The sequence below is a fragment of the Drosophila montana genome, unplaced genomic scaffold (genome assembly GCF_035044405.1).
Source record: "Drosophila montana isolate Dmon_TW-CO22-7 unplaced genomic scaffold, ASM3504440v1 contig_3846_1, whole genome shotgun sequence".
Taxonomy (NCBI): domain Eukaryota; kingdom Metazoa; phylum Arthropoda; class Insecta; order Diptera; family Drosophilidae; genus Drosophila; species Drosophila montana.
In genome coordinates, this window is record NW_026998718.1 from 477,081 (window position 1) to 503,029 (window position 25,949).

A 25,949-nucleotide genomic window follows, 5' to 3' on the forward strand; every position below is an offset into this window, starting at 1 on the left:
ATATTCATATAGAAAGCAACGTTTTATTATGCAAACTAATTGCTAGCTTATTTATTAATCAGGCGAGACTCAGCTTAAATTTCTACAATATATAATATCAAAGGCATTAGCGACAGAGTCTTGAGTATCTGTGGCAACTAGCTGCCGCCGCCCAGGATGGCTGATATGGTGAAGCCTTTGCGCCTGGCGGGTGCCTCGGGCGCCGGGTGCTGCTCCAGCGGAGAATGTGATGTTGCTGTCGTTGTTGTCGTCGTCTCGCTGCCAACATCTAGCTCCGCTTCATCAGTTGTCGATTCGTCGGATTGCTGAACGGAAATGTTGTGCGGCAGGGCAAGCGCCGGAAGTGGTGGCAGTGCGGCTTGCAAAATGGACGCTGGCGGATACAAATGCGACGCTGGCGTCGCTCCATTGTACTCATGTGCGGGACGGCCAAAGTAGGTGCAGGCCAGGTCGACCAGCGAGGGTCGCAGCAGCGTCTGCATGTTCTGCTGAAAGTGCTGCATGAATGTGGTGGCGCCGGGGGGCGAACCCATTGAGATGGCGCCAGGCACAGGCACCGACCCAGGCCCAGGCAGAGCTACAGGCACAGGCTCAGCGCCATCCAGTGATGACGATAACGAACAGGCGGAACCATTTGATCTCAGGCGCTTAATTTGCGGCCCATCCTGTTCGCTGTTGTTCGAGGTTGTTGCCGCTTCTGCTGCTGTCGATGTGGATTTGCCTGGCGACATGTCAAGCGAGCCAGGGGACTGCAAATGCGTCTGGGGCAGATCTTGATCGTCATCGGTTGGCGATGAAGACATTTTGCGTTTGCAGCGCGATTGTCCCGTTTCGCGGAAGCCCTTGGCAAACGGATTGTTGTCGATCTTCAGCTTCGTGATGCGATCATTCTGTGAAAGCAAAAGAAATAAAGAGTCAATGTTACAGCAGTTGTATTTGCAGTTGTAAATTGCATGAAATATGACAATTGCCCGAGACAGACGCAGTCACATAATCTTTAACCAGCGTCCAGTAGCTGGCGTTAAGTAACAGGGCCACTTGACACCGCAGCCCCGGGAGTCATGCACTTGAGCCTTGGAGTCGTTGTCGCTCTGTCATGACTTGACAACTTTGTGAAGATGATCTTGTGGAAGCGATCAGGCTAATTAGAGCCAGACTGACGACTGGCGGCCTGGCGACCTGGTGTCGCTGTCAATGAGCCCAGACATAGACAAAAACACAGCGAGTGGCACAAGGATGTGGCTATCCAACTTCCCAAAATAACAACAAGCCAGCAACCCATTGTGGCATTCGTAGACAAAGGGCGTTGCATGCTAATTTGAGACGTTGGTCAGGCTACCCACGGCGTGAGCGATCGTTGCCGAAATTAACCAATTAGTGTGCCCAGCTCAATGAATTGGCAAAATCAAATCTGTGTGGAACTTACCTGGTACGCTGTCACTGCCACAAACTCCGTCTCGGCAAACACAAAAGCCTGCTGCGGCGCCCAGGGTATCTGCGCCAGATCAGCGGTGCGTATGACATGCAAACGTGGCTGATACTTGTGCATGCTGGCCAGCACAATCTGCGAAAGGGAGCACAAATGAGTTCATTGATTATGGGTTCGGGCTCTCCAATTACTTACATGCCCGCTATTGTCCAGCGTATTGTTGGTCAGCTTCACCTTGTTGAAGAGTATGGGCTGGGCCTGCCAGTGTGCGCCTGTTGCTGGACTGTCCGGATGGAGGTACATGCGCTGTGGACTCTGTGGCTCGGCGCCACCAGCTGGCACCCATTGCGAGCCGGAGAACTTGTAGCGGCAGTCGCCAATGGGCACCATTTCTAGCAGGACGCAATAGCTTGTCTCGTCCTCCAGGCCTGAAACGCTCAGGCGCATCGAGGGAAACATGCGTCTGCAATTAGAGAGAGAGGGAGACAAAAAATGGATTAAGTTCAAATAAAGTCAACAAGTTTGAGGCCACATTTAAAGAAAAAACGAAATGGAAAAGATGAATCCTTGTTAGAAACGTGGGCGTTACAAATATTTAATTGTGAGTTGCTCGTGGGCCATGTAATTAGCCTAGGAAACGCACAAAAAAAAAGGAATAAGAAAACAACAAATAAAGGCCAGACCCTAGTTTTTGTATGCTGTGCTAACAAGGACCGAAGCGCGCTGATCGAAAAACTACGCAGAACAGAGACCGAGACCCTGCCACATAGGCGCAGCAGGTGGCCAGCGCGCTTGGCGCCAGCCTTCCAATGTTTGCTCTCCTCCGAGAACGTCTCTGGTGCTGCTTCGGCTTGTTAAGAGTCTGTGATACTCTGCATTTATTTATTTATTTTTATTTCCATTCCATGCCCTGAAGGGTATAATAGTTTTGTGCAAATGTATGTAACAGGCAGAAGGAAACATGCAAGCTTGTAAGATGATTTTTTAGAATGGTATAAAATTCCAAAATCTTTTTTTAATGTCAGTTAAAAGTAGGGATCCGTACGAATTTTAAAAGGTATAACATTATAAAATCAGACAATATTTACCCGAGATATTCGAAACAAATCATCAAAAAAGTTTTGATTTTCGAATCGACCCCGACTTTGAGAAAAAACGTGATGTAACGCCTTGCTTTTTTTCTATTGATTGTCAATCGATAGTAGGCTGCCAAACCTTTACAAAAAGGTATAACATTTTGAAATCAGACGGTATTTAACCGAGATATTTAAAAAAAAGCATCGAAAAAGTTTTGATTTTCGAGGCGACCCCGTTTTTAGCAAAAAACGTGATGTAACCCCTTGCTTTTTTTCAAATTTGGGCCAAAATTTAGATTTTTATTTTTTGAATGTCAATCGATAGTACTGATCGTTACGAGTCTAAAAAGGTATATTATTCCATTATTAGACAATATTTGGCTGAGATATTCAAAAAAATCATCAAGAAAATGTTTACATCATGACTTAACCGTTTTTTGTCTATAATTTTGATATGATCCCCCGAATGTTAATTTATTGATTGTCAATCGATAGTAGGCTTACAAACCTTTACAAAAAGGTATAACATTTTGAAATCAGACGGTATTTACCCGAGATATTCAAAAAAAGGCATCAAAAAAGTTTTGATTTTCGGGGCGACACCGTTTTTAGCAAAAATCGTGATGTAACCCCTTGCTTTTTTTCAAATTTGGGCCAAAATTTAGATTTTTATTTTTTGAGTGCCAATCGATAGTACTGATCGTTACGAGTCCAAAAAGGTATATCATTCCATTATTAGACAATATTTGGCTGAGATATTCAAAAAAATCATCAAGAAAATGTTTACATCATGACTTAACCGTTTTTTGTCTATAATTTTAATATGATCCCCCGAATGTTAATTTATTGATTGTCAATCGATAGTAGGCTTACAAACCTTTACAAAAAGGTATAACATTTTGAAATCAGACGGTATTTACCCGAGATATTCAAAAAAAGGCATCAAAAAAGTTTTGATTTTCGGGGCGACCCCGTTTTTAGCAAAAAACGTGATGTAACCCCTTGCTTTTTTTCAAATTTGGGCCAAAATTTAGATTTTTATTTTTTGAATGCCAATCGATAGTACTGATCGTTACGAGTCTAAAAAGGTATATCATTCCATTATTAGACAATATTTGGCTGAGATATTCAAAAAAATCATCAAGAAAATGTTTACATCATGACTTAACCGTTTTTTGTCTATAATTTTGATATGATCCCCCGAATGTTAATTTATTGATTGTCAATCGATAGTAGGCTTACAAACCTTTACAAAAAGGTATAACATTTTGAAATCAGACGGTATTTACCCGAGATATTCAAAAAAAGGCATCAAAAAAGTTTTGATTTTCGGGGCGACCCCGTTTTTAGCAAAAAACGTGATGTAACCCCTTGCTTTTTTTCAAATTTGGGCCAAAATTTAGATTTTTATTTTTTGAATGCCAATCGATAGTACTGATCGTTACGAGTCTAAAAAGGTATATCATTCCATTATTAGACAATATTTGGCTGAGATATTCAAAAAAATCATCAAGAAAATGTTTACATCATGACTTAACCGTTTTTTGTCTATAATTTTGATATGATCCCCCGAATGTTAATTTATTGATTGTCAATCGATAGTAGGCTTCCAAACCTTTACAAAAAGGTATAACATTTTGAAATCAGACGGTATTTACCCGAGATATTCAAAAAAAGGCATCAAAAAAGTTTTGATTTTCGGGGCGACCCCGTTTTTAGCAAAAAACGTGATGTAACCCCTTGCTTTTTTTCAAATTTGGGCCAAAATTTAGATTTTTATTTTTTGAATGCCAATCGATAGTACTGATCGTTACGAGTCTAAAATGGTATATCATTCCATTATTAGACAATATATGGCTGAGATATTCAAAAAAATCATCAAGAAAATGTTTACATCATGACTTAACCGTTTTTTGTCTATAATTTTGATATGATCCCCCGAATGTTAATTTATTGATTGTCAATCGATAGTAGGCTTCCAAACCTTTACAAAAAGGTATAACATTTTGAAATCAGACGGTATTTACCCGAGATATTCAAAAAAAGGCATCAAAAAAGTTTTGATTTTCGGGGCGACCCCGTTTTTAGCAAAAAACGTGATGTAACCCCTTGCTTTTTTTCAAATTTGGGCCAAAATTTAGATTTTTATTTTTTGAATGCCAATCGATAGTACTGATCGTTACGAGTCTAAAAAGGTATATCATTCCATTATTAGACAATATTTGGCTGAGATATTCAAAAAAATCATCAAGAAAATGTTTACATCATGACTTAACCGTTTTTTGTCTATAATTTTGATATGATCCCCCGAATGTTAATTTATTGATTGTCAATCGATAGTAGGCTTCCAAACCTTTACAAAAAGGTATAACATTTTGAAATCAGACGGTATTTACCCGAGATATTCAAAAAAAGGCATCAAAAAAGTTTTGATTTTCGGGGCGACCCCGTTTTTAGCAAAAAACGTGATGTAACCCCTTGCTTTTTTTCAAATTTGGGCCAAAATTTAGATTTTTATTTTTTGAATGCCAATCGATAGTACTGATCGTTACGAGTCTAAAAAGGTATATCATTCCATTATTAGACAATATTTGGCTGAGATATTCAAAAAAATCATCAAGAAAATGTTTACATCATGACTTAACCGTTTTTTGTCTATAATTTTGATATGATCCCCCGAATGTTAATTTATTGATTGTCAATCGATAGTAGGCTTCCAAACCTTTACAAAAAGGTATAACATTTTGAAATCAGACGGTATTTACCCGAGATATTCAAAAAAAAGCATCAAAAAAGTTTTGATTTTCGGGGCGACCCCGTTTTTAGCAAAAAACGTGATGTAACCCCTTGCTTTTTTTCAAATTTGGGCCAAAATTTAGATTTTTATTTTTTGAATGCCAATCGATAGTACTGATCGTTACGAGTCTAAAAAGGTATATCATTCCATTATTAGACAATATTTGGCTGAGATATTCAAAAAAATCATCAAGAAAATGTTTCATCATGACTTAACCGTTTTTTGTCTATAATTTTGATATGATCCCCCGAATGTTTTAACCGTTTTTTGTCTATAATTTTGATATGATACCCCGAATGTTAATTTATTGATTGTCAATCGATAGTAGGCTTCCAAACCTTTACAAAAAGGTATAACATTTTGAAATCAGACGGTATTTACCCGAGATATTCAAAAAAAGGCATCAAAAAAGTTTTGATTTTCGGGGCGACCCCGTTTTTAGCAAAAAACGTGATGTAACCCCTTGCTTTTTTTCAAATTTGGGCCAAAATTTAGATTTTTATTTTTTGAATGCCAATCGATAGTACTGATCGTTACGAGTCTAAAAAGGTATATCATTCCATTATTAGACAATATATGGCTGAGATATTCAAAAAAATCATCAAGAAAATGTTTACATCATGACTTAACCGTTTTTTGTCTATAATTTTGATATGATCCCCCGAATGTTAATTTATTGATTGTCAATCGATAGTAGGCTTCCAAACCTTTACAAAAAGGTATAACATTTTGAAATCAGACGGTATTTACCCGAGATATGCATTATTCAAAAAAAAGCATCAAAAAAGTTTTGATTTTCGGGGCGACCCCGTTTTTAGCAAAAAACGTGATGTAACCCCTTGCTTTTTTTCAAATTTGGGCCAAAATTTAGATTTTTATTTTTTGAATGCCAATCGATAGTACTGATCGTTACGAGTCTAAAAAGGTATATCATTCCATTATTAGACAATATTTGGCTGAGATATTCAAAAAAATCATCAAGAAAATGTTTACATCATGACTTAACCGTTTTTTGTCTATAATTTTGATATGATCCCCCGAATGTTAATTTATTGATTGTCAATCGATAGTAGGCTTCCAAACCTTTACAAAAAGGTATAACATTTTGAAATCAGACGGTATTTACCCGAGATATTCAAAAAAAAGGCATCAAAAAAGTTTTGATTTTCGGGGCGACCCCGTTTTTAGCAAAAAACGTGATGTAACCCCTTGCTTTTTTTCAAATTTGGGCCAAAATTTAGATTTTTATTTTTTGAATGCCAATCGATAGTACTGATCGTTACGAGTCTAAAAAGGTATATCATTCCATTATTAGACAATATTTGGCTGAGATATTCAAAAAAATCATCAAGAAAATGTTTACATCATGACTTAACCGTTTTTTGTCTATAATTTTGATATGATCCCCCGAATGTTAATTTATTGATTGTCAATCGATAGTAGGCTTCCAAACCTTTACAAAAAGGTATAACATTTTGAAATCAGACGGTATTTACCCGAGATATTCAAAAAAAGGCATCAAAAAAGTTTTGATTTTCGGGGCGACCCCGTTTTTAGCAAAAAACGTGATGTAACCCCTTGCTTTTTTTCAAATTTGGGCCAAAATTTAGATTTTTATTTTTTGAATGCCAATCGATAGTACTGATCGTTACGAGTCTAAAAAGGTATATCATTCCATTATTAGACAATATTTGGCTGAGATATTCAAAAAAATCATCAAGAAAATGTTTACATCATGACTTAACCGTTTTTTGTCTATAATTTTGATATGATCCCCCGAATGTTAATTTATTGATTGTCAATCGATAGTAGGCTTCCAAACCTTTACAAAAAGGTATAACATTTTGAAATCAGACGGTATTTACCCGAGATATTCAAAAAAAAGCATCAAAAAAGTTTTGATTTTCGAGGCGAACCCGTTTTTAGCAAAAAACGTGATGTAACCCCTTGCTTTTTTTCAAATTTGGGCCAAAATTTAGATTTTTATTTTTTGAATGCCAATCGATAGTACTGATCGTTACGAGTCTAAAAAGGTATATCATTCCATTATTAGACAATATTTGGCTGAGATATTCAAAAAAATCATCAAGAAAATGTTTACATCATGACTTAACCGTTTTTTGTCTATAATTTTGATATGATCCCCCGAATGTTAATTTATTGATTGTCAATCGATAGTAGGCTTCCAAACCTTTACAAAAAGGTATAACATTTTGAAATCAGACGGTATTTACCCGAGATATTCAAAAAAAAGCATCAAAAAAGTTTTGATTTTCGGGGCGACCCCGTTTTTAGCAAAAAACGTGATGTAACCCCTTGCTTTTTTTCAAATTTGGGCCAAAATTTAGATTTTTATTTTTTGAAAGCCAATCGATAGTACTGATCGTTACGAGTCTAAAAAGGTATATCATTCCATTATTAGACAATATTTGGCTGAGATATTCAAAAAAATCATCAAGAAAATGTTTACATCATGACTTAACCGTTTTTTGTCTATAATTTTGATATGATCCCCCGAATGTTAATTTATTGATTGTCAATCGATAGTAGGCTTCCAAACCTTTACAAAAAGGTATAACATTTGAAATCAGACGGTATTTACCCGAGATATTCAAAAAAAGGCATCAAAAAAGTTTTGATTTTCGGGGCGACCCCGTTTTTAGCAAAAAACGTGATGTAACCCCTTGCTTTTTTTCAAATTTGGGCCAAAATTTAGATTTTTATTTTTTGAATGCCAATCGATAGTACTGATCGTTACGAGTCTAAAATGGTATATCATTCCATTATTAGACAATATATGGCTGAAATATTCAAAAAAATCATCAAGAAAATGTTTACATCATGACTTAACCGTTTTTTGTCTATAATTTTGATATGATCCCCCGAATGTTAATTTATTGATTGTCAATCGATAGTAGGCTTCCAAACCTTTACAAAAAGGTATAACATTTTGAAATCAGACGGTATTTACCCGAGATATTCAAAAAAAAGGCATCAAAAAAGTTTTGATTTTCGGGGCGACCCCGTTTTTAGCAAAAAACGTGATGTAACCCCTTGCTTTTTTTCAAATTTGGGCCAAAATTTAGATTTTTATTTTTTGAATGCCAATCGATAGTACTATTCGTTACGAGTCTAAAAAGGTATATCATTCCATTATTAGACAATATTTGGCTGAGATATTCAAAAAAATCATCAAGAAAATGTTTACATCATGACTTAACCGTTTTTTGTCTATAATTTTGATATGATACCCCGAATGTTAATTTATTGATTGTCAATCGATAGTAGGCTTACAAACCTTTACAAAAAGGTATAACATTTTGAAATCAGACGGTATTTACCCGAGATATTCAAAAAAAAGCATCAAAAAAGTTTTGATTTTCGGGGCGACCCCGTTTTTAGCAAAAAACGTGATGTAACCCCTTGCTTTTTTTCAAATTTGGGCCAAAATTTAGATTTTTATTTTTTGAATGCCAATCGATAGTACTGAACGTTACGAGTCTAAAAAGGTATATCATTCCATTATTAGACAATATTTGGCTGAGATATTCAAAAAAATCATCAAGAAAATGTTTACATCATGACTTAACCGTTTTTTGTCTATAATTTTGATATGATCCCCCGAATGTTAATTTATTGATTGTCAATCGATAGTAGGCTTCCAAACCTTTACAAAAAGGTATAACATTTGAAATCAGACGGTATTTACCCGAGATATTCAAAAAAAGGCATCAAAAAAGTTTTGATTTTCGGGGCGACCCCGTTTTTAGCAAAAAACGTGATGTAACCCCTTGCTTTTTTTCAAATTTGGGCCAAAATTTAGATTTTTATTTTTTGAATGCCAATCGATAGTACTGATCGTTACGAGTCTAAAATGGTATATCATTCCATTATTAGACAATATATGGCTGAAATATTCAAAAAAATCATCAAGAAAATGTTTACATCATGACTTAACCGTTTTTTGTCTATAATTTTGATATGATCCCCCGAATGTTAATTTATTGATTGTCAATCGATAGTAGGCTTCCAAACCTTTACAAAAAGGTATAACATTTTGAAATCAGACGGTATCTACCCGAGATATTCAAAAAAAAGGCATCAAAAAAGTTTTGATTTTCGGGGCGACCCCGTTTTTAGCAAAAAACGTGATGTAACCCCTTGCTTTTTTTCAAATTTGGGCCAAAATTTAGATTTTTATTTTTTGAATGCCAATCGATAGTACTATTCGTTACGAGTCTAAAAAGGTATATCATTCCATTATTAGACAATATTTGGCTGAGATATTCAAAAAAATCATCAAGAAAATGTTTACATCATGACTTAACCGTTTTTTGTCTATAATTTTGATATGATACCCCGAATGTTAATTTATTGATTGTCAATCGATAGTAGGCTTCCAAACCTTTACAAAAAGGTATAACATTTTGAAATCAGACGGTATTTACCCGAGATATTCAAAAAAAGGCATCAAAAAAGTTTTGATTTTCGGGGCGACCCCGTTTTTAGCAAAAAACGTGATGTAACCCCTTGCTTTTTTTCAAATTTGGGCCAAAATTTAGATTTTTATTTCTTGAATGCCAATCGATAGTACTGATCGTTACGAGTCTAAAAAGGTATATCATTCCATTATTAGACAATATTTGGCTGAGATATTCAAAAAAATCATCAAGAAAATGTTTACATCATGACTTAACCGTTTTTTGTCTATAATTTTGATATGATACCCCGAATGTTAATTTATTGATTGTCAATCGATAGTAGGCTTACAAACCTTTACAAAAAGGTATAACATTTTGAAATCATACGGTATTTACCCGAGATATTCAAAAAAAAGCATCAAAAAAGTTTTGATTTTCGAGGCGAACCCGTTTTTAGCAAAAAACGTGATGTAACCCCTTGCTTTTTTTCAAATTTGGGCCAAAATTTAGATTTTTATTTTTTGAATGCCAATCGATAGTACTGATCGTTACGAGTCTAAAAAGGTATATCATTCCATTATTAGACAATATTTGGCTGAGATATTCAAAAAAATCATCAAGAAAATGTTTACATCATGACTTAACCGTTTTTTGTCTATAATTTTGATATGATACCCCGAATGTTAATGTATTGATTGTCAATCGATAGTAGGCTTACAAACCTTTACAAAAAGGTATAACATTTTGAAATCAGACGGTATTTACCCGAGATATTCAAAAAAAAGCATCAAAAAAGTTTTGATTTTCGGGGCGACCCCGTTTTTAGCAAAAAACGTGATGTAACCCCTTGCTTTTTTTCAAATTTGGGCCAAAATTTAGATTTTTATTTTTTGAATGCCAATCGATAGTACTGATCGTTACGAGTCTAAAAAGGTATATCATTACATTATTAGACAATATATGACTGAGATATTCAAAAAAATCATCAAGAAAATGTTTACATCATGACTTAACCGTTTTTTGTCTATAATTTTGATATGATCCCCCGAATGTTAATTTATTGATTGTCAATCGATAGTAGGCTTCCAAACCTTTACAAAAAGGTATAACATTTTGAAATCATACGGTATTTACCCGAGATATTCAAAAAAAAGCTTTAAAAAAGTTTTGATTTTCGGGGCGACCCCGTTTTTAGCAAAAAACGTGATGTAACCCCTTGCTTGTTTTCAAATTTGGGCCAAAATTTAAATATTTATTTTTTGAAAGCCAATCGATAGTACTGATCGTTACGAGTCTAAAAAGGTATATCATTCCATTATTAGACAATATTTGGCTGAGATATTCAAAAGAATCATCAAGAAAATGTTTTCATCATGACTTAACCGTTTTTTGTCTATAATTTTGATATGATCCCCCGAATGTTAATTTATTGATTGTCAATCGATAGTAGGCTTCCAAACCTTTACAAAAAGGTATAACATTTTGAAATCATACGGTATTTACCCGAGATATTCAAAAAAAAGCATCAAAAAAGTTTTGATTTTCGAGGCGAACCCGTTTTTAGCAAAAAACGTGATGTAACCCCTTGCTTTTTTTCAAATTTGGGCCAAAATTTAGATTTTTATTTTTTGAATGCCAATCGATAGTACTGATCATTACGAGTCTAAAAAGGTATATCATTCCATTATTAGACAATATTTGGCTGAGATATTCAAAAAAATCATCAAGAAAATGTTTACATCATGACTTAACCGTTTTTTGTCTATAATTTTGATATGATCCCCCGAATGTTAATTTTTTGATTGTCAATCGATAGTAGGCTTCCAAACCTTTACAAAAAGGTATAACATTTTGAAATCATACGGTATTTACCCGAGATATTCAAAAAAAAGCATCAAAAAAGTTTTGATTTTCGAGGCGAACCCGTTTTTAGCAAAAAACGTGATGTAACCCCTTGCTTTTTTTCAAATTTGGGCCAAAATTTAGATTTTTATTTTTTGAATGCCAATCGATAGTACTGATCGTTACGAGTCTAAAAAGGTATATCATTCCATTATTAGACAATATTTGGCTGAGATATTCAAAAAAATCATCAAGAAAATGTTTACATCATGACTTAACCGTTTTTTGTCTATAATTTTGATATGATCCCCCGAATGTTAATTTATTGATTGTCAATCGATAGTAGGCTTACAAACCTTTACAAAAAGGTATAACATTTTGAAATCATACGGTATTTACCCGAGATATTCAAAAAAAAGCATCAAAAAAGTTTTGATTTTCGAGGCGAACCCGTTTTTAGCAAAAAACGTGATGTAACAACCCCTTGCTTTTTTTCAAATTTGGGCCAAAATTTAGATTTTTATTTTTTGAATGCCAATCGATAGTACTGATCGTTACGAGTCTAAAAAGGTATATCATTCCATTATTAGACAATATTTGGCTGAGATATTCAAAAAAATCATCAAGAAAATGTTTTCATCATGACTTAACCGTTTTTTGTCTATAATTTTGATATGATCCCCCGAATGTTAATTTATTGATTGTCAATCGATAGTAGGCTTCCAAACCTTTACAAAAAGGTATAACATTTTGAAATCAGACGGTATTTACCCGAGATATTCAAAAAAAGCATCAAAAATGTTTTGATTTTCGGAGCGACCCCGTTTTTAGCAAAAAACGTGATGTAACCCCTTGCTTTTTTCAAATTTGGGCCAAAATTTAGATATTTATTTTTTGAAAGCCAATCGATAGTACTGATCGTTACGAGTCTAAAAAGGTATATCATTCCATTATTAGACAATATTTGGCTGAGATATTCAAAAAAATCATCAAGAAAATGTTTACATCATGACTTAACCGTTTTTTGTCTATAATTTTGATATGATCCCCCGCATGTTAATTTATTGATTGTCAATCGATAGTAGGCTTACAAACCTTTACAAAAAGATATAACATTTTGAAATCAGACGGTATTTACCCGAGATATTGAAATAAAGGCATCAAAAAAGTTTTGATTTTCGGGGCAACCCCGTTTTTGGCAAAAAACGTGATGTAACCCCTTCCTTTTTTTTAAATTTGGGCCAAAATTTAGATTTTTATTTTTTGAATGCCAATCGATAGTACTGATCGTTACGAGTCTAAAAAGGTATATCATTCCATTATTAGACAATATTTGGCTGAGATATTCAAAAAAATCATCAAGAAAATGTTTTCATCATGACTTAACCGTTTTTTGTCTATAATTTTGATATGATACCCCGAATGTTAATTTATTGATTGTCAATCGATAGTAGGCTTACAAACCTTTACAAAAAGGTATAACATTTTGAAATCAGACGGTATTTACCCGAGATATTAAAAAAAAAGGCATCAAAAAAGTTTTGATTTTCGAGGCGACCCCGTTTTTGGCAAAAAACGAGATGTAACCCCTTGCTTTTCTTCGAATTTGGGCCAAAATTTAGATTTTTATTTTTTGAATGCCAATCGATAGTACTGATCGTTACGAGTCTAAAATGGTATATCATTCCATTATTAGACAATATATGGCTGAGATATTCAAAAAAATCATCAAGAAAATGTTTACATCATGACTTAAAGAAAATGTTGGCATCATGACTTAACCGTTTTTTGTCTATAATTTTGATATGATCCCCCGCATGTTAATTTATTGATTGTCAATCGATAGTAGGCTTCCAAACCTTTACAAAAAGGTATAACATTTTGAAATCATACGGTATTTACCCGAGATATTCAAAAAAAAGCATCAAAAAAGTTTTGATTTTCGAGGCGAACCCGTTGTTAGCAAAAAACGTTATGCTTTTTTGTCGATTTGGGTCAAAATTTAGATTTTCTTTTTTTTTATGCCAATCGATAAACTGTATATCTCCGTGCGGAATTGTGTCCGTCTGAAACGACAAATTCTTGCGGTGGTGAATAGCGGAGTTGTGTCGTTCTAAAATGACATAATTCCGCCGATCTAAAACTAAATATCTTTGCGCGAAATAATTATATTATTATTAATTCCGCAGATCTAAAACTATATATGTTCGCGGGATTAGTTCAATTAGTACAAATCAATTATCTTCGCAGGCGTAGGGAACTTCCATCACCTTGTGTTTTTGTTTTTATTTATTTATTTTCATTAAGGCTAGTCCATTCCTTTTGGATATATAAGGTTCAGGGCATCCTCTAGTCGGGCACTCCCGACTAGATCAACTTTAATTGTTGGCAATGATTTTTTACTTTTTGCCTTTTTTGGCTGTGCACTCTGCGCGATGATTAATTAATTTAAGTCGGCTGTGGTGCGTTTGCCTACATTTAATTTGATTCCCTTTCTGGTTTGTTTTTTTTTTCGTTCTCTTTTTTTTTTTGAATTTCATTAGATCGCAGCAGGGGCAACTGCGACGCATGGCCAAATATTTCGACATTCGTGCGGTTTAGAATTTCGTTTTCAATTTGCCTTCTTTAACTTTCTGGTTCTGTTTGTTTCTTTTTCATTCTTTCGAAAAGTTGCTCGTGCATTTTTGACAAACGATTTGTTAAGATATTGATCTTTGGCGCGTCTGCGCATAATTAACAAATGCGAGGATCTGTGCAGGAATTGTGGTAAACGCACAGAAAAAAAACATCTTGAGCATTTTAGTTAACCCGCACCCAAACAGGTGCAGTTTCAACTGATTGAGTGTATGTTATACCCTGTAGCTCGTTAATCCAAGAACGTGTACTTATACCATAAATATCCTATAAATATATATATATATATATATATATATATATATATATATACCTTATGGGGAGATTGCTTTCTGATTTATACATACATTTGCACAACATTATTATTGTTACCAATCTCTAAAAGACTGCTTATAAAATTTGTATTTAAAAACACAGCAATCCCAATCTCGTGGATCCTAATAAGTGTTTTTATACAAGCGATCTACAACTTTTGTTTTCGATTTATTTATTGTACTTGTCGGATTAATCTAGTCTGCAACAATTAAATTAAATCAATTTATCGGTATCTTCTTTTTCTCAAAAGTAAACATTGTGTTTATTCCTTCCTTGCGGAGAGTTCCCGAAGTGTCAGTTCTGGCGCTTCAAAGTGATTCACCTGTATTACGCTGTAAGCCAGATTCAATATGCGTTTCTCATGTTGGGCCTCTCCCAGCGATTCTCATAGGCTTTGCTATCAGCGTGGCCGCACTAAAAGCTTCGTGACAGAGTCATTTCATTTTCAAAAACTCATGCATTATATGTGATACGCTTTGTTCTATCTATCTTTTATGATCGTCTGGGCATTTGCCACCCATGCGATCCCAAAGCGAACCGAAATGCGATGCAATCTTGAAGTTTTTGACTTGGGCAAAGTCATGGGACAGTTGGGACAAGCAACTAATTAGTTTTTATGAGCGCCACTTGGCGTTGAGCTGCATTGGATGCTACAGCACAGCACAGCACAGCAAAACAAAGCACACGGTGGCACTGTGGCGCCTAATCATTAAAAATTCAAATCGATTGAATGCACAAGGGCTGCAGAGACGCCATCATTGTCTGGCTGCGTTTCACATAAAACATTTTTGATGAGCATAAAAACTATTTAATACGGAGACTTTATGAATAATTCATGGCATATACATACTACATTCCCTTTCTCAAAGGAGAAAGAGTTGTCTGTCCAAACTGTTTTCGGCGATGGGGCAGTCCCAAAAGTTTATGTTAATGCAGGAGAAGCGGTTCTGAATTCTTCTCCCCTGTATTCGTATCCGATCTTATCGGCACTTGTGCATCTCGCCGGCAAAAGTGTGAAATTGCTCGTATCTGTCGACGTTGTCGACAGGCTGTGGTCATTGTCAACGCGCAACGTGCAGATACAGATACGAAATTGAATACGAATACGAATACGAATACAAATTCGAATGCGAGTGTATCTGAGGCCGTCTGCAGACAGGCGCCACAATAAAAACGCAGAGCGCAACAAAGATGACGACAAAGTATCCTTGACGCAAAGATTTATGCCATAGCAGCAGCATCAGGGGCATCAGAGGCAACAGGGGCATCAGGGGCAGCAGCAGGTCAAGCCAAGACGCATCTCTCTTAAAAACGCCGACCAAAAGGACGTCCCACTGCGTTCTCTGTCCATACTAGGCCTACAATAAATTACGATGACGCCACTTTACGCACATTTGAGCAAGTGCCGGACACTTTTAGGTAGTTTACTGCCGATCGCTGCTGAGCGCTCACGTAACTGCCACAGATACAAGATACAATATCTTTGGGCGATTGCGCTAGCGCTTTGGTATGCTCATGCTCATATTCCATCACGACAAGAAGAACGCTGCACACGCAAAGTGCCAGTGAACTTGTTCGCTTTACGCCTCGCGCGAGATATTCGGTCCGGGCATTCCTTGCAAGCCCCGATTGCACGAATCAAGAATCGTGCTGGCAGCCTGTACAGCCAGCATATATACCTGGCCACAGATTTCACATCCTGCATCCTTCCGCCGCTTTGTTTGCCTGTGAAAATTGTTGTCGCGACGTCCCTGTAAACAATTTCGCAGGCGCCTACATCTAATGAGCATTTAACAGTGCCGCCGCCGTCGATGTCGATGACGACGACGACGACGACGGCGACGGCGACGAAGACGAAGACGACGTTGAGGCCGGGAATGAAGCTGAGGCTAAGTGCTGACTGATGAGAGCTAAGAGCCGATGCGATCGCTGGCCAGCAGCTCGGCCGAGGCGGCGCTTTAAGTGCCCATGCCATTGGCATGTTGTTGTTTTTCTTTGCCCAGTATTTTCGGGTATTGTTTTTCACATTCGTGCTAATGCATTGCTCTTTGCCCGTTGCTAACACCCAAGGCCCTAATTCATTACATTTCAAAAGTTGTTGTGGGCGCGACATAATTTTACTTTCCAAAAATGTTCGAAAACATTTTGTTGCGTTTGGTTTGGAGAGCATTCTTATATTGAAATTGATTTAGTTTTGACATCTTACCTGCCGCTCTTTGTGATGATCATTTCCGTGCCAATCTGATGGAATTGCTTCCAGAGCTCATCATTTTGCAGAGTCATCTCCACGCCGGGCAATGCGACACGGGGTGGCATTATCACGTGACGTGGCATCGGAATGGGCAGCATCGGTGGAAATGGATCTACATTGAGAGTGAATACAAATATATTAGGATTACTTGAATTCAAGGCAGTCGGTCGGCTTTGAATTGAGAAAATGATATATTTGGAAGATGGCAAATTTGGATAGGGATCAGATTTAGTACGCAACTTCTATAATATATATATTATGTCATGCAATATGTTCAGCCAATAAAAATTGAATTGTTCCATTAAAAATTTGAATTGTTTTATTAAAATGTTGAAAATATAATCTAAGCATCGATGGTTTGAACCAAAATCTGAGCTTATGCGTATGGAAAACCAAGTTCACAAGCTTAACAGAGACTTGGTTCGAGTCGTAAGCCAAAATCAATTATTTTGGAAAAGCGAAAATACAAGGCTTGGCATTTTAGACAGTTTCATTTGTGTGAACTATCTTGTGACAGATAACATTTCTATTAGCTTAAATCAAAAGTATCAAACATTTTAATATAACGAATACGTGTCAGCAAATTTTAGAAGAGCTCAGCCCAGATATAAATCGTTTTCATTCCGTCAATCAATCTGTATCTTAAAGGTCTATGTAAATTGACAATTGGAATTCTTTTCACTTTTTGAGGTGAGCAAGGCGGACAAATAGCTTTTGCTAATAACAATGTTAAACTAAATAACCCAAGGTTGGTTGATGAATGTATTAAAAGAGTGTATGCTGGATTTGAAAGCTCGTTTCCGACTTGACTTGCAAAGTATGTAATCAGGTCTACTTTTTTGAAAATGCTAATAGCTTTTTAAGTGATTTTCCAGCTGCGTTATGAGCTGCTTCAACAGCTAAAACGCATTTTGTTATCAGTTACCACAAGAGATACCCTGCTGTGATCTCTCGCATTTGCTTATGCAAAATCGACAAACGCTTTTCCCACATTACTCAGCTTTATGGGATGCTGGCCATAAAACGCAAATAGCGCCAATGCACGCTGATATCTGGTTACAAAGACAACAAAGCGCCAATTGCGGCAAAGCCAAAAGTAGCGACCATTAACGCTAATGATCCTTAACAGCTTTTGCATCGATTGGTGCCGCCGGCGATTACAAAATGGCGAAACACGCGGCGTGTGCGTGATGCGTGGCACAAGTGCAGGGGGAGGTTGCGGAGGTGGGGGTGAGGTCGGAGCATAACTCACCTGGTATGCGTTGCATTATCTGATGGCGGTAGATCTCGTGCGCGATATGCTGCTGCATTCGCAGATCGACGAGCTCGTTCATGGTGATCATGATTTATATATGTATATGTATGTGTGTAAGTATATATATATATATATACATATATTTCACACTTTAACAATTTGTTTAAATTTTGGCACAATTCAATCACAGATAACAACAAAACATATAAACGATAGCTGACAGCATGAGTTCTCAGTTCTCTATTGTGCTACGAGGGCCACGAGGCGAATTCTCGATTAGCGTCAATTATGCAAATCACAGCTGGCAAAGTGGCGTAGTTATGGCAAATGTCTCATAGGCATGTGGGTGTTAATTTGATTATGACAACAACTGTTTGGGAATTAGATCTTGAGGCGTTGATCGTGTATTGTGGATTCAGTCAAAAATATACCGACGCTGGCGTCCTACGCTCGCCAAGTTCGCATTTCAACTGAACAAGTTCAACAAAATGTCGCTGCCGACGCTCAGCGAAAACGAGCTTGACGAGTTCGAGCCATTGATCGACATTGTCTGCGAGATCTGTTGTGAGCGCTGCTCAGCTGCTCAGCTGATCAGATGTCGTGCCGCTTGCAGGTTGCCCTTAGCTGCGCTCTGATTGGTTGCCTAGTTGCAGAGCACGTGCAGAAAGAGCGAGTGCAGCTAGCTAGCTAGCTATCTCTGTCTGACACTGAGCGCTCGCTCTCTTTGTTGGCGCCTCCATTTTGAAATTGACACCAGCTGCAAATGTTTTTTTTATTCTTCAGGCAGTTTTAGCTCCGCCTTCAACAGATCGATTGCTCGCGCTGCCTCCCTCTCTCTCGCTCTCTCGCTTTTTCTAATTGTTTTTAATTTTGAAGTGCGAAGTTGCACAGTCAGCAGCCGCTCCAGCTGAAACGGACAACCACATGCTCCGCCAGCGCTGTCTGCATTACGTATTGGTGTGTGTGTGTGAGTGAATTGGTGTGCATGTGTGTGTTGTGCTGGTGTTGCCTTTTAATTATACATCATGATCGAAATTGTTTTTTAGTTTTTCCTTTTTTTTTCATTTGGCATCTTTTTTTTATACTTATTTATGCTTTGCCCATTTGTAGCCTCTGCCATCATGGTGGTCCTCTTGTCTTCTCTAGAGTTGTTGCTGCTGTGGCTGCCGTTTTGCTGTTCATTTATTTGATTTTGGTTTTGACGCTGCGTCATTCGGCGGCATTGATATGGCGGCATACGCATGTACCCCAAGCACCGATATGGACTGAAACTCAAACTCGAATACGTTATCGAACTCAGCACTGCAGATGCAGCTGCCTGATTATAGTATATTTTTTCTTCCTTTTTTTTGTATCTTCTTGTTCTGACCTTTTTGAGCTTGACAAAACATTTGTTAAGCTGCGGAAACGCATGTCGCCTACAAATTTGCTGGCCATTCGATTGCATTGGTGAGAAGGCGGCAAACGGGAAATAGATGAACATTCAGAGAAGCCTGTCCCATGATAATAAATAATTAATAAGTATTAATAAGAAATGATCAAGCAAATTTAAAATTAATTCCCTGTAAATATGACCGGATTGCGATTATATAAATTATATAAAAAACCCCTATAAATATTACGCGAATTTACTTAATAATAAATAGATTTTAATAATAACTTAATTCATAATATTTAGGAACTTTAAATGTATTTCTTTAACTGTTTGTTTTGATATTAAAAACTAATAAAATTTAAAAAAAGTTCAATATCATACAGAAGGGTTTCAACAAGTACTTATGATATAAGTGGAGTCTTCTGGTATTAAGTACATAAAAGCCAAATAGGTTTATTTAAATTTTATACATTATCGTTGTAAATGTGTATAAAGTAGTAAATGTATATATATTTTAATCTATATGCTTGCTTAGGAGGCAACCAGCTTTGCCATCTGTTGAAAACTAATTAAATTATGCATGATATTTAATTGAACTTTGACTTTTGTGTTAAGTATACGCAACGTGCAATTGTTACTGGAAAACTTTCGCTTTCGGATCCAGTATATTGTATATCTTTGCATGCTACAGAATAAATATTGCAGCTCCAATCTCTGGTCAAACAAACAGAAGCACTTCCGTTAGTCTGGCTCAAGTAATTAAACATTGCTATAGCTTTGGCTGTTATCTGTCCTGCATTACTGCGAAATGCCTGGGTTTGCATGATAAATAGTTCTGCGAGCTAATTTACACAGCACTTTGCTGGCTGACACATACACTTTGTTTTGTGTTTTGGCAGCCAGCGGCGATAAGCGATAGGAATTAATTTACTATTAGCAGTTGGCTGTTGGCATTGGCGTTTCGCCCAAATTGCGTGCGCCGTCCGTCTGCACCGTACCATATACCCTGTTCCGGGCAACCTACGCACCGCACCCATATGTGTGTGCGTCTGCGTTAATTTATGCCTCGTGTTTTCACATTTGGTCGCGCACGCTTCCGGTTCCTCTCTCTCTCCCTTTCTCTCCATATGCACTGGGCAAACAATTAGCCAAAGGTTCGGGTCGTTCTGTCTGCCTGCCCGGATCTGGGTCTAAGTTTGGCTAGCTCATGAGACGAGCACGTCAATAGCTGTGTGCAATTTGTCAGCACCAAGCTAATTGGTATTGCCCAAAATTATCTGCCTGCTGTTTGACTAATGCTCTTTGGCCAACTTCCGTTTGTCTCGGGGGAGGTATCGGTGGCCCAACAGGTAGCCCGGGTACTTTATTTGCCGCATTCCAAACAGTTGACTCAGACAGGAGTACATATCATTTTGGTCCTGCATACCAAACTTTTCTTTCAGATATGCATGACATGATACTTGACATGATACTTTGAGGTAAAATGAAAACGGAAATCGCATATTTCAGTATTTCATAGATTATAATGCTGCAAGGGTTAGAGATGGACGCGAGCCGGGTTTTAAAGGTACGGCAGAACACAAGCACGAACACGAAATTAACTAACCCGAAGAAAAACACGACTCGTGCGAATCTCTAGTTATTTAAATGTTGAGGGCGAGCTTGGGTCCGTAAAGCTGGTTTTCCACATCCAGATTTAGGTCCAATCCTGGCTTTCTTACATATTTTTAAGTGATTTGTACAATTTTTAAAATTAGCCTTGAAAACAATGCGCATTTATAAGAACTTTATTGAACTTCCTTCATTTTGTAAGTCTTCCTCTTGCATGACTTTGCACTTTGAAGCGTTCAATTTGCTTATGCGAAATTAACCACAAAACTGCGATAAGCACGCGCCTTTTTCTCACACGGCTATTCAAATTAAAATTAGCATAATACCAGACGAAGCCAATGTAATTTTCCATGGAAAATATAACAAATGGCCAGCCGTATTTTTCCCTATTTCATTATTTTTCATTGTAGGGCTTAAGTGAACCGCTGCGAAATTTATTGATTTAAACTTTTAGCTGCTCGTACATTCGACATTTTGTTATTCAAACAAGCCCCCAGCGCCTCCGAACGACGACTATTAACGGCTGCCACTTGATGATACTTCATTGTTACAGCAACTCAGCCATGAGGAGGACGCATCTGCATCTTGTCTTGGACTAGCACGGCGATTATTTGTTGACGCTTGACTGTCTGGCTGGCATGTAAATCTACTTTTGTATGCAAATTAAGTGACTCAATCAACAATCAACAAAAATTTCATATAAATGTTTGAAAGGGATCGATTGAGTGCTACCCTATGATAAATTGCAGTTACCTCATGTACCTTACTTAAGTTTGAAGATGATTTCATGCTGAACATTGACAATCTTATAAAATTAGTATATAACTATATGTTTTAATATTTTATATGTACATTTTTATAAGATTCTTAGTCAAGTTGATATCACGCATCTCCAAGATTCCCACACATTTTTACACATTTCTTACAGGGTATAGACAGTGTAAAAGAGGAACTTCACAGCCGCCAGCTGCGCTCGGGGACAGTTAAAAATAAAAAATAAAATATCAGCGACCAAGGCATCATAATCATGTGGGTCTTCGTGTGGCTGGGCGACCACAATGGCCCATAGCAGCCCACTTAGCAGCTTCCAATGGTTCGAACAGGCCCGCACACCCGGAGACCCCACAGCATCGATGTATGTGCATATGTGTACATATGTGTATATAATTGAGAGGTGTTTAATCGTGTGTTTCGCTTTTTGTTTTTCTGCACATTCACGACCTATGGCGAGACAAGATTTACCTTTCCTCAACCATTGCCTGTGCTCCACTGTCGATCGCTGTTTGCTCTCAAATTATCATAAGCAAATACGGCCCAAACCATACCCGGGACCCAGACTGAGACAGAGCCTGAGTTTGACTGTTTCGACTTTACGCGCTTCAGACTTCAAGCTAAGTGCTAAAGTTGCTGGCGACGCGACGCGCTGAGAGGCGCTTCTGTTGTGTAGACACTTCAGTTATTACATATTATACATATATTCAAAATTCAAGTGCTACTGGAGAGTAGTTTTTTTTCTGCTTCTTATTTTGGCTGGCATTCTTCAACATCATTCACAGTCTCTGGGAGCGAAAGAATCTGCATGAATTTATATCTACATAACTGTGTATTTATATTTTTTCGACAATATATTTGTTTGTTTACCTTCGCTGCTCATTGAGCCGGCACTTGGCCGGTGTTGTTGTTGTTGAATGATTCGAAATGTGCGTGTTAAAGGTATGTGTAACAACAAGATCGTTCGTCGATTTGAATGTGATCAACAGCTTGCCTAATCAGCATGCTAGTCATGAGTTTGCCATTCCTGTTTTAATTATTAAAACAATTCATTAATATGCATTTTTTTGGTCTAAAGTTCAATGGCCACGCGCTGTGAGCGTTGACATCAAAGCCAAGTCAACAGATTGCCGACAAAGAGCCCAAACAAAGGGCCAAGCCAAGCAAGAAAATCAGACCCAAACTCTGAGTCTGAATCTAAATCTAAATCCATATCCGAATCCGAGCCAAGTCGAAGTCCAAGTCCAGTAGTCAAGAAATCATTTCGCCTGATAAAAACATCCATTATGCGTAACAATTTGACGGCTTCTCTGGCTACCTTATTTTTTCGACATTGTGTCGGCATTTTGGCTTTGATTGAGTAGCTGACCGTCTAGCCGCGGGGTAATTGTTGTCGCACAATCTCTCTGTCTCAGTCACTGTCTCTGTCTCTTTCCTTGGTCCATGAGTGCGCAATTACAATGCTCGAAGTCTGATAAAAGAACGAAACGTCGAGCAAACCTTCTAAAAACATGTTTGACGTCAAATAGGAAATGCCTTAATCTCTTACAGCACAACGTCACAACACAGCCGACGCCATCCATCCCGATGCCATACCGATGCCATCTCCTGCCCCAACTGCCCAAGTTCTCCATTATCTTGACTGGTGTTGGACATTTGTTTGAGCTGGCCAATGCCTTTGGGTGTACACGAGCAGTTGTATTCATTTGCCCAGCCAGCACGTCTTTTACTCTTATTTGACTAGCTCGCTGTTCCATGTGTATATCTCGTTTTTTTATTATTTCGTTTTTCGTTTTTCGTTTTTTTTTTTAATGTGTACTTATGGCACTAGTCACTAGTTGACACTTGTTGCCTCAGTGCCCGCTGCTGTGGCTGTTGTTGATTGCTTTAATGGCGTCAAGACTTTCGCTTTTATGGAGCACTTACTTCCACGAACCGTATCTGTGTGCATTAGCTGGAACCTGATTCTCAACCAAAAATTTTTGTATTATGTCTAAATAAATATTTTAGAGGAATTATTTCAAGAAAATGCATAACCATATACAAATATTAATATCTGTGGCAAGAAAAGTTGGGTAGTATATTGTTATTCGCAAATTTTGCTAGAATTCCTTTTCGATTACTTAAATTCTGGACTATACTGTCTATTTAACGTTAGGGCTTACGTTAAACGGTTATTATTCAAAATATGGAAGGCTATGTTTATGCTAGCAGTAGCATAGTTTCTTTAAACCAAATCTTTATTGTTGGCATTCAACAGCAAACAATCTTAATCTGCTAAGAAACTAGACAAGAATCTGGCGACACAAGACGAAGAAAGCCTAGAAGCCACCGATACCAACCAGCCCAGACTCACGAGCATATAGAAGTCGACAAATAATAACATGTTACCACTCGAGAGTCATAGACCATAGGATACCCAGTAAATTGCTTTCTAAATTAAACGCTGAACAGATTTGTTTTGTATGTCCAGAGTTTTCTTAAATAGTAAGTTGCCTGCTTCTAAGGAGGGTGATATTATATCTCGAGGCAATGAAAGATACAGTTAATTGATTTTGCTTATAATTCTCAAACGGTTTAGCCTTGATGTTGCAATCAAAGCGTTCATGCTATAGAGAATTACTCTGCCAATGGATGGTTTGCACCAGTCGTAAGTTCCATTTTATAGTCTGCATATTAGTTCCTTAACTCTTATATATACCCTGCTTTTAAATAGTTTACGGGGTATAACAAATATGGCGCAAAGTCAACAGGCGCACGGCCATTATTCGAAGCGAGAACAATTTGTGCCACCACTGCAATCGGTCTTTGTCTAACTAACGCGAGAGTCTCCTGTTCAGAATCTCATGTAAGGCGTCAAAAGCTTAAATATTTACAATTAGCCCAAAAGAAAAACACACACAAACACACACAACCACGCACTGGAAAACACAATCAGGCAAGAAGTTAAACGAGATAGAGCGAAAGCATAAAAATATTTGTTAAAAAGCAAATAAATTGCGGGAGATAAAGATCTAATTTTGATTAAAATTTAAGCTTTTTCACAACCTGAGCAGCTACCGGGCAAAAGCGACCAGGTACACAAGAGAGAGAGAGAGAGAGAGAAGCGAGAAACGATCTCAGCTAAGTTAAACAGACTCAAAGAAGAAATTATAAGATGTCGCATTGGGAATTTATGTTTGGCTTTTTCGTTGACAACGCACACAAAGACAAGAGACAAGAGACAACGGTTGAAACATTTAATAAATTAACCTCTGGGACACGCTCTTCCTTATCGCTATCTGTGGCTCTGGAGAGCGAAGTCGCACAGCATGTTGTTTTATTTTATTTAGGTTTTTTTTTTGTATAATTTTCATAGACTTTTAGTTGCTATATATGGCAAACAATACGGTACTTTTAACACCAAAAACAGGGCCGCTCGAACAAAGGCCAAGACAGCACAGAAGCGACAGACGCGTAGCTGCCGTTCGAGCAGCAGCTGGCCTTTAGCTACAGATACATGTTTACTAGCTGGAGATACATTTCAGCTACGGACACAGATATAGATACAGATACAGATACAGATGCAGAGGAAACACATTTGCATATGAATGTGGCAATGATTACAAATTTCGCTCGTAAAAATGTTTCGTTTGTTTTTAGTTTTACCTTTTTTTCGGAGGCATAATTAACTATGGATCGATTCCGTATGCGTTGCGGTTGCGGCAATTTACAGGCTTGTTGTTGTAACTGATTGCGAGATACGATCTTGTATCGGTTTTTATGTATATAAATATATATAAATATATTTACGTATGTCGGGGAGTACCCTGTACGCATGCCTAGTGCCTGATGTCTGTTAAATGAGCAGCCGCACAATGTCAATGGACTTTGGTGGGAAAGTGTTGAGTCGTTTGCATTATGCAGATTAAGCTATTTTTTATTGAATGAACTAAAGCTGAAACCGAACCTTTCACAGCCAATTAAAAGCGGCTAACAAGATCGAGCTGTTCCCAGATAAGCAACAAGCTTACTGCATAGTTAATAGATTAGCCACGCATGATTCCCAGCTTCACCTTCGGATCACGCCCACTGAGGGACCAGCACAGGATCACACGCACCTCAGCTGATTCCGTGTATTTGTGATCTACAGCAACGATCCTACCAGCCTCCCGTCGCAGTCTCGTTCCTCG

General features: G+C 37.4%; 1 protein-coding gene across 1 annotated transcript; it reads right to left on the minus strand.

The window, feature by feature from the left end:
- Positions 1-51: 51 nt before the first annotated feature.
- On the minus strand, positions 52-18,125 carry Doc2 (Dorsocross2). Its single transcript, XM_064696278.1, has 5 exons — positions 18,018-18,125; positions 16,721-16,877; positions 1,625-1,892; positions 1,427-1,564; positions 52-890 (listed from the first exon to the last, which is right to left on the minus strand). The coding sequence occupies exons 1-5, from the start codon at positions 18,106-18,108 to the stop codon at positions 138-140; spliced, it is 1,407 nt and encodes a 468-aa protein (XP_064552348.1). The 5' UTR covers positions 18,109-18,125; the 3' UTR covers positions 52-137.
- Between the last annotated feature and the right edge of the window lie 7,824 nt (positions 18,126-25,949).